At 36.4% G+C, this 10,664-nt stretch overlaps 1 protein-coding gene across 1 annotated transcript in view; it reads right to left on the reverse strand.

The window, feature by feature from the left end:
- Positions 1-4,985: 4,985 nt before the first annotated feature.
- Positions 4,986-10,664, reverse strand: part of LOC129003512 (lipoprotein lipase-like) — a 23,957-nt gene continuing 18,278 nt past the window's right edge. Inside the window, exons 2-4 of the mRNA XM_054431808.1 lie at positions 8,486-8,671; positions 7,746-7,914; positions 4,986-5,167 (exon numbers count right to left, since the gene is read on the reverse strand). Coding sequence (XP_054287783.1) covers positions 5,056-5,167; positions 7,746-7,914; positions 8,486-8,671 — 467 coding nt within the window. The 3' untranslated portion in view covers positions 4,986-5,055. The remainder of the gene's footprint in view (positions 5,168-7,745; positions 7,915-8,485; positions 8,672-10,664) is intronic.

Genomic DNA, 10,664 nt, shown 5'->3' on the forward strand with positions numbered 1-10,664 from the left:
CTCTCTCCCTCCCCCCTCTATCTCTCTCCCCCTCACACACACACAAACCCACTGCCACGTGATTCTATAAAGTGTATTCTGTCGATTTACTTCGTATGCTGTTGTTTCTGTATGTCTGTGATATTTCCAGTTAACACTTGCTAAAATGTATTAAAGGTTTGTACAATTTATAGATAAGAGGTTTTAAATAAACTCCTTGTTTATGCTGTTTTTAATAACATTAAATATAAAAGTATTACAGTGGTGAAAGTTTAAACAAAATCTGGTACAGTTTTGCTATTGAAACAACTGGAGAATTAGCTGCTAGATCATGCCCAGAAGTATTACCAAAATTGTTAGTTTATACATTACATGTCTTCAAGTTATTGATCTATAGATTTATCTATTACTATCTAGCATTTTAAAGTATTTTCAGCTACCATTTATGATATTTAAAAAGTTTTAGTTATATTTTGCCAGTAGAAAATTTAACTTAAAAGTTTTGTACAGTAAAGCAGTTTGAAGCTAACATTTATACATGTCAATATATGGCAATATATCTGTACAGTATATAGGTTACGGCTTGTATTGAGTAGAGATGGAGTGTGTTGTCCGCAGTGCGGGGAGTGCGGGTCGCCCGGGCAAGACCTTGATGCTATAAATTTTCACGCTTCCCGTAACTCCATTTAGCCTCGACTCCTGCAGATAATCTTAGAAATATCGCAGTCAAAAATTTGCTATACGAAATATCGACATTTGTACTAAGTCATTTATTACAACTGTTTGTCTGTATTAATTAATTGTTTAGTAAGTAGTTGTAGGAGGGTTTTAAGCAAGTTACATAATAATTCTAATATTAGCTCTAAACGTTTATAAGTTAATCACGCTATCACTGTTCCAAGATTTATCGGTAAATAAGGGTAACAGCGATCAGACCAATGTGTATCGTTCAACTGGTATGTCGACAAAGTGACACGACGGTCAACTGGTATGTAGACAAAGTGACTCGACGGTCAACTGGTATGTAGACAAAGTGACACGACGGTCAACTGGTATGTCGACAAAGTGACACGACGGTCAAATGGTGGCTACATTGTGTATATTAATTATAAAGTTTATAAAAAATGTAGTCTTCATGAAAATCTGAGATTCAATGTTATTATGAATAAAGATATTTCTTAGTTTTGTTCAATAAATCTACCCAAGAATGTGATTAAATAATTATATGCAGTTAAAATTGTAAAAGATAGTTCAAAGATATTCCTATTGGATTTTTAAAGGAACCCAGACATAATTGATGCTAAGTGTGTGATACTGGGAAAGTGCTTTTACCTTCCCAGTATCCAACGTGCAAAAGTTTTGATTTTATTTTTCAACTTTTTACCAAACACTCAGAATGCACTTATTGCACAGTATACCCAAGGGGGTAGTTATGTTTCTAGGACTGGAGGGAGTCAAGGGTGCTTCATTCCCACCTAGACACGAGACCAGTCGATAAGTGTTGTAGAGCATCATGCACACGCTCTGTCCTTGAATGATGCTTCGTGTCAAACTTACTGATAAGGTGTCACCTGAAGACTGCTTACACTCAATGTGAAGTAAAATCAAAACTATGAGGGGAGCTTGGCAAAGTGCCGGATTCCTACGTGAGTCTACTAACAACTGGAAAAACAATTCGTATTTGGTGTTGTTGAGATTAACTGTTGCTATGGGAAAGGATTAAAAACCACCACAAAGATGTTATTGATTAGTTTCATCGTGTATTTATATTTATCCAATACTACGTAAAAAGAAGAGGTGGTTTCTTTAAGTATGTATCTCTGTCTGTATTTTTGTTCCAAATGAACTACTAACTGAACTAATTGGGTTGAGAGTTTACTCCAAGGTAGATTTGAACTGATCATACGTGGGGGGAACTGATACATTGTTCCTTCCCTATAATCATGGGCTGCACAGTATTTTCAGGTGAAGCTTTTGGAAGTAAGCATAGATTGGTCTCAGTGGTAATTAAGACGTAAACAACAGTAGCATTTACATGAAACAAAATTAGTGATTTGAAGTGTTTAACGTTCTTCTAGAACTTAATGACGTACACTACGAAACACAAGTCACATTCCTTTCTAAATGCCTAAAAGTGAACAAACTGGTACAAATCAAAACTAACCTAATGGATTCATATAGACACAACTAATTAAAAACATAATCTACAATTCAGCAAACTGAAATCCAACCAAATACCCTGAACAAATCCAATACCAAATCTGGAAAACTTTAAATAGTAAGCAAATTCAAATCCAACCAAGAAATTACCAAACTTCTTACATCAAAAGTCTAGGCATAAAAACAAGCGTTGAACGGTAAACTGGTAGTAAGGAAGGGTACGGTAGTAATGTTGATGGGTGCTACTACATCCGCATGACAGGCTGCGGTGGCTGCTGGCTAGACGACGGGATCGATGGAGGGGTGGGAGTTGGGGGAGGCAGCCAGTCCGCTCCCCGCTCATTCACTGCAGTTTCCGGATCTGCTATCTGAAACACCATTAATTGATGATCTGTCTTCGCCGATTCCTGAAAAATTGATTTCTCACCGACTACACCAGTGGCACTTTTTAATGAAATGTTGTTATAGGTACAGCTCCTAGTTGTTTGTGAATATACCGTGGATTGGACCCGTCCCTCCTGCATCAGAGTATCATTGTGCTAAACATTAATATAATAAATATTTTTAGATAGCACTAATAACTTTTCATGTACCAACGTTTTGGTATTTTACTTGCTATTTCCTAATTAGTTTGTCAACTATACGTAGACAAGTGGGGTAGAGTCTTATTGCCTCTATTGTGTCAGGTGGCTGTGTGTGTGTGGGGGGGGGGGGCACACAAGAAAACACACAAGTACCCCCAGGTGTGTGTTATTCTCCCCTCTCCCTCCCCACCACATTGATCTTGTACTGCAGCGTCCCTTGACTCCGCAGACGATTTCATTACGATAAACACGCAATATTTTAGACGATTGTGGAATTATTTTACCTACAACAGATTTTTTAACTAGTTTCAGTTCAGTTCTTAAAATTGAAAAGTTTCTCATAACAGCATTATTTACTTACATAACAACATAGGGTAACTGGCCAATGAGGTTCAAGGATTGGGAGAGAAGAAGTAAAATTGTAATGCTTTGAACTAATCAGCTGTTTACCAATTTAATTGTTAATGAGTGGATATATCCTCTAAAAACTCAAACTCCAAAATTTTGACAAAAACAATACTTTCTCCATATATACCTACTATGTAGGGGGAGAAAGTAATAATCCTAAATAATATAAACATAATATTGTGCACTCTAGCACCCAGTGTAACCAACATGAACTAGACACGAAAAACAATTTTCATATATATTACAATGGGGAAAACAAGTCTACTTGTGTTGGTTAGTATTGCAACTGAGCCAATTTGCCTTTTCCAAAGTAGTGAAGGTACAAACAAGCTTCTTGTGTCAATAACAATAAACCTGAGGACATATTTAAACAAGAATATATTGTATTTATAGGGAGGGGATTTTTAAGAAATAAAGTACAGTAAAAATCAAAACAATTAATTGTGCTATGAGCTGATACAAGATGTCTCATAACATGAAACACAATATTGCAAGATGAGAGCACTTATCAACTTAAGGGTGCATCACACATTGCATTTCACCCCTGCCAGACTATGTGGGGTGGAATGCTTCACCCCCCTCAGACTGCTGCATTCTGCATTCCAACTCAAGTTTGTATCAACAAGATAGTGAGGGGGATAGGGAATTGAAAAGGAAGCAATTTGCATCACCCTAGTTGATAACAAATTCAATAGAAAAAAATATTTACAGGTTTGTGTGGTAGGTTATATCATGGACTTTAGGATTACTCATAGGCTATATACTGAATTTATTTAAAGAATTTCAAATTAATGCAAAAAAATAAAGTCTCAGCGATCTGGCACAAACTTTCTCTCATAAACTTGTCAACAATCTTTATCATGCGTAAAGATGGGAGGAACTATTATAATAGGGAATCACAAAAGTTGCAATAACTTTGGAACCGTAATTTTTACAGCAATGGGGGGTTGCACTATTTTGTTTACAATAATTTTAAGGACCATAGCAAACTAATTTTAACCAAAACCGGCTTTTTTTAGAAAATCAGATTTTCTGTTATTTAATGAGTTTTTTTTCTTGGGAAAATACCATAAGTTATAATACGTTTTGAACTTTAAGTTTTATAGCAATGGGAGTTATACCATTTTGTTCAGAGTTTAAAGGGCTATAACATATTGAAATTCAATCAAAATCGTTCAGGCAATTTTCGAGAAAATAATGATTTTTCTGTTAATTGGGTTTTTATGGGAAAATCACTATTAAAAATCAAAATTTCCTGAGAGGATCAAATGCACTATCAAATTTATTTTTTCCGATGATTAAACATTTTTTTTATATATAGAGTTGTAAAAATGTAGTGCTATGTTAAATAGTGCTTAATCTTAACAACAGGTTAAACATCTAAACCTAATAAAATATAATCTCGTCGGTATAAAATTGCTTGGGGGAGACACCAGGCACACAACATAACAGAAATTACCTGCACTACGGGGGTAATGCTGTAGTAACTGGTGCTTTACGACTCTGTCTGGACATAAAACTGTTAAAGGTGCTCAGGAAATTTATGACAAGGAAGCTGAGTGTTTTCTCTTACAAAACAAAGCCTAAACAATTCCTCAGCATATTTTTGTCTTTATTTTCCCCATCAAAGACAATCAACATTAATGTTTAATCTTGATTTGCTTTAGAACTTTGTAATGCATTAATGTTTATGGTACATTACTTATTCATATGTTAATTGATCAAAATTATTCTACGTAATTGCTTACCATCTTATGTAGTGTGTCATTATTTAAATGACAAAGGAAGGGAGGAATTGAGGATATAGAGAGGAATTGTTGTGATAAATAAATGCACAAACTTGTTAGAGGGTTACTCTAAGTTATATGGTTTGGTAAATTAATTTTATTAGAAAATGAACAACTGTTTCTCACTTTTAATTAAATTACTTTTTGTAGAAGTGAGGAACTTTGGCTTCGGCCTCACAGTATGCTCCTTGGGATGATAGCACAAAAGGTAGTATGCCCTTAGTTCTTACGTAGAATGTGCCAGTTACCCTGAAACAAAAATTGAAATAAAAATCACTTAGAAAAAATACAAAAAGACCTCAGTTCTGAGTGGGCCTGAAAATAAATGACAACAAAAGAAAACTTGTCAGATTTGGAAGGGGAGCAGAGAACGAGGAGAACATAACAGAAATAGAACAACTTTATGAACAAGTTGAGTCTTTTAAATATTTAGGACTTATTGTCAGCTCGCAAAGTTAGGAACACATAGAAAAAATTACAGAATTAACCTAGCCAGTAGAAGTATGTATGCTCTAAACAAATTATTATCATCAAGATTATTGTTTTATCACACTAAACTTAAAATCTACAAAACTATCACAAGACCTGTCCTTATGGGTTATGGATAAAAATACAGAGATAAAACTATTACTTTTGAAAACAAAGACCAACGCAAAATCTATGGCCCTAAAGAAGGAGATGTATGGAGAATTAAACATAATTAGGAACTAAAAGACCTGTTCAAGGAGCCAGATATAATCACAGAGGCTAAAAGCAGGAGTCTTCGCTGGAAGGGCCACATCATTAGAAGAGAGGAAACAAGAACATTGTATTAAATATGGAAAAGCGATCCACTGGGGAGAAGACCACGAGGGAGATCAAGGAAATGCTGGACGGATGAATTAAAGAAAGATATGGCCAGGATGGAAGTCAATTAAGATACCGCAAGAGACAGGACGACGTGGAGGCAGTGTGTTGGTGAGGCCAAGTACCACTTGAAGTAAAATGGCCATGGGAGTAAGAGTAAGTAAGTACTGAGTTCTACTTTTGACTATTACCACAGAAAACGTACAGCAACACTGGTGGCGCTGCCTACGAACTGACAGGAAAAGCTCTCTCAAAGTACTTAATGCTTTTTACCATGCGGTTGGCATTTTGGGTTATAGTAGTATGTTTTCTGTGCTATTACTTACCTACAAATTTCTGTTGATATCACTTACAATGATACTATTTATAGCCATCCACAGTTTGAATTTTTTCATAAAGTATGAACATAAGCACTGTTGGGTAGCTCAGAGCTCAGGACTCGACTCCGGTGCTTGGAGCCCCAATTCAAATCACAAAGATTTGCCATCCAATAATGCCATGATTTATTGGACCAGAGCCCAATTTAATATTTAAATTAACTAAGTAAAAATACCCCCGCCGCAGCAAACCTGCAGACTAAGCGAATTTCCATATACACAGCTGGAATTCCACTAAATTGTTCCCTTAAAATTGTCAGATTTATTTCCTATTTAAACATCATTAATACTAATGAGTACTGCTACAGGGAAGAAAATAGGGGGGTTTTATTGAAATATTAATAGCTCAGTATGAAGTAAACAAAATTTCATTAATATATGTCCATACACAAGCAAGGTACAACACTGTATTTATTCTCCATAAGAATAACATGGTAATTTTAAATTTACATTATTTTGCAATTTTTCCGTAACCGTTATTCATGCAACAATGCTTCAATATACTAAATTATTTGTTTTTTTAAGCTCTACAAAATGGTTTAGAAAGAAATTGCAAAATTGTATGTTTTCAGGGTGAAAAATTAGAAAAACCCATTTTTACCCCATAAAACCCCCCATAAACCCCTGTTCCCATAGTCCGATCATGCTGGTTCGCGAACTCGTTCGAATAAATGTAGGTTTACACGTTTATACCAAATTTCATCAAAATCGGATCCGTTTTGCTCGAGTTATCGCGCTAACGGACACATATATAAATATATATATAAATATATATATATATAAATATATATATATATATGAATTTGAACGGATGGTGTTTTTGGCCTCTGGGGACCTCAAAACGAAAAACTAAATCGGTCCCGGGTCCAGGTCTTACCATGAGACCTACGGTAATAGCTTATTCCCTATATGGGAAATTCGCTAATATTCCCTATATGGGAAATTCGCTAAAAGGTATGTACTTTAAGTAAATTAAATTTAAATTTAAAAAAAGCTTTACTTTTTTCATTTTTTACATGCTTACAATGTTTAATATTTAACAGCTAAAACTAGGTTATTATTAAATAACAAAATTTATAATGAGTCTAGGCTCAGTGAAGATGGCTGGTTCAATTCCAAGCGTGATATCTTTCTGGACCCAAAAGCCAATTGTCAATGTGCTATCACTTAATGGTGCTGTCTAACAAAAAGGTCCACTTTAGATAGTCAAAAGACCAGAATTTGGAAAGTTACTTGATTGAAAAACTTTATAAAATGGCAACAGCATGGAAACAAAATAAAAAGTATTGGTAAACGGTAAATATATTGAGCATCTACTTGGTACAGGATTTTTTAATGTCTCAGTATCAACCTATGGCAGTTGAAAACCATATTTGATCTATCTTAATCTTGTTTCATCATACAATGATTTTTTAAATAGATTCTTCTTTGTAAAAGAATATTTCATTTTCTTCCATAAAACATGTTAATTACATTACAATCTATGTTTAGTATGGTCCTTGAAATTGGTAGTCGTGTAGAGACTACCTCTTCAGGAGAGCGTGGCAGATGTATAAAGTAGTCCCTGAGATAAAAATATATAATGCTGAAACCGATTAACTTACTCTTCATTCACTGGGAAAGAAACGACGAGCAGAGGGTTAGCCGGGTCGGAGCATTTACATTGGTTGAAGTCTTCCCAACTGTCACACCTCCTGGCCACTACGCTGCCTGTGGCTACTAGACTGAGCAGAAACACAGCAACAGACCTACGATGACTGCAGCCGACTCCTTCTGAAATGCACAATGAGTAGAGGGTTAGTCGGGTCAGAGTATTTACTTAGAGTATGTACTTGTTTTGATTTGTTTTTATAATAATAAAAACAATAACAACCAAATCAAAACAAATACATATACTAATTTGACAGTTACAATCAGGTGATCTTTTGTTTGCAATCCGAGTGACGTCAGAATATGTGGGAATAGCACACCTAATGTTTTTTCCTTCCACCATGCAGCATATGTGCAAAACAATTTTTTTTCAGAACAAAAGTGTAATAATTTGTCACAATCACAGGTGACAACAATGATGTGACAGTCCAGCCTCCCAGGTCAAGTTTTTTTAGTACCATTATGGCATGTGGAATTTATACAGACACAAACATCATGAGCTCAAAAATGAAAACACAAGCAAATACATTTAACGTTTAAAATAGGCTCCAAACGTTTAAATAAAATGTAAGTACCAGTATCCCTGATCTTATTTTGCTTTGAAAGAAATATTTGGAAAATAACTGATAGACCAGGACATCAAGTCTTGTTTTCTGAGAAGTCACCACTGATCAAAACAGAGTTTAAAACTTACTGTTAACTTGCTTGCCACAGCCAGGCTGGAAGTAGCCATTGTTGATCACAATGTCCACGGTTCCAATGCGAGCCTGCGTCCCAGTCAACTTGCCACTGGTATGAAACATGTGTACAAACATGGCGTCCTCCTTGGAAACTGGCTTGAAGTAAGGGTTGTCATGGTTGTACTGAAATGCATCCAGACCTGAAAAAATATCTCATTAACGGTTTCAGAAATCCTACTTCTTTGCCTTATTTTCTTCTTGACTTCTTTGCTACATAGGTTAGAATATTTTTTCAGTGTATTGATTTGATTTTTACTTGTTGTAGTTGGTTTTTTTTTTTTGTCCTAGGACGCTAGGCACGAGCCTGGGATTGTTTTTCACATTACTTCAGGCTAGACCTAGGGGTTGCGGCATTATCACTTAGATAAAATCCATTGGTGACTTGGCGGGGATCGAACCCGGGACCTCAGGGACTGAAGTCCCGCGCTCTAACCACTACGCCAGCTCGCTCCCCATACTGTAGTTGGTTGGAAAAATAGATTCATTTATATAACTACCAACCGACATTAATAGTTGACAATGTTCATTCACTGACCAAATAGTGGACTAGACTCCAATTCTGAACTGTGTCTTAGAGGAAATGTACACAGATGGCTGAGGTGTTGAAAACAAAATTAAAGCTACAAATTCTCCAAATAAAACATTGCAGCTCACACCTTGATACCAGCATATTTTAAGAATACTGAATAAGTAGACTGACTAAATACTACCAAGCTGTAAACTAAACTACATGGTAATGAGCGGCTTTAGTGAAACTGTATGTCAACAAGAGTTCACTAGATGTGGGTACCAGCTGACTTAAATATCCAAAAGTCTGGCACCAGCTAGTTGACTATATCTGACCTTTGTCTGGAGCTAAGTTTTTCAACATATCAGTACTGAACAGTGGCGTAAATAGAACATGGCTTTGGGGGGGGATGGATGAGCACCAAGCTTGCACTCATCGTGTGTACCGGGGGGTCCGGGGGGTATGGAATACCCCCCAGCAAAGCGGGGGGCACGGGGGTCCTCCCCCGGAAAATTTTGAAAAATTAAAACTCCAAACTCGCCTTTTTAAGCATTCCAGAGGTGAAATCATGTTCAAAATTACTCCAAAAATCAACCCAATTGAGGCTGTCTCTTCTGAGGTTCATATGAACTTACCAAAGACAGTTGAACAGAATTAACATGCTCATTTGCATGTACAGGAGGAGAACAGAACAGTCATCTAATTTCCTGGTTTTAAACATGTCCAATATTAAAAACTGGTCCTTTCTTTTGACCAACATCGTTCAGCAAGATTAAAACAAATACACATAGGCTAATTAATTGATTAACAATTTTAAAATATACACTCTTGAATTCAAAACTTGAAATACACTTTGAAATTTTCCCCCATTTTTCGGCGAGTACAGTTTGCCATTTAGCTGTCGGTAAAATGGCACCCGGCGACCTGTACCATTGACTTAAGATACTCGCCATTCGACCGCAAAAATTAACTTTTTTATTATTGATTTTTAAATTAATTTGGTTAAATGTTTTGTGCTCAGTTTCAGTGCCTGAGGTCTGAGGTAAAAACCAGTCTAGTTAAACTGAGGGTGATGAACTTATTGACGACAGTTGAGGTTGGACCGAATTAAGAGGTTCAGGAGGGGAACAGTCGTCCAATTTTCTGGTTTTGAATAGGTCCGTTATTAGACACTGGCCCTTTTTTTTGGCCGACATATTGTGGTTTAAACAAATACAGATAGGCTAATTGATTCACTTCACTTAAACATCTTAATACACAGAACCAGAACTAATGCACAATCGCTAAAAATACTGAAAAATCGACTACTAAATAACAGCTCAATAACACACTGATTAGTGGAACGGAGTTAACGGACTACGACTACGGAGTCGTGGCCCGTGGGTGTCAGGGTGGGGTGGGGTGAGTTATTTTTAGAAACACGTGCCCCTCCTCCTCCTCAACCCTCCCCCACCCGTCAACAGCGCACTGCGCGTCTACGCCATCGGTACGGCGCGGTGGTGGGGGTGTTACGATCGGGAAGTGTTTATGTGTGAGTCCAACGGCATAGGCAATCCAGGACTAACTAGAACGCAAGCGCACAACTTGTAGCTATTGCTACTTCCTTTCCTTTTGTTAATTTAAAT

Source organism: Macrosteles quadrilineatus, unplaced genomic scaffold (assembly GCF_028750875.1).
Source record: "Macrosteles quadrilineatus isolate MER2022 unplaced genomic scaffold, UCM_ALF_1.0 Scaffold_9__3_contigs__length_116548681, whole genome shotgun sequence".
Classification (NCBI taxonomy): Eukaryota; Metazoa; Arthropoda; class Insecta; order Hemiptera; family Cicadellidae; genus Macrosteles; species Macrosteles quadrilineatus.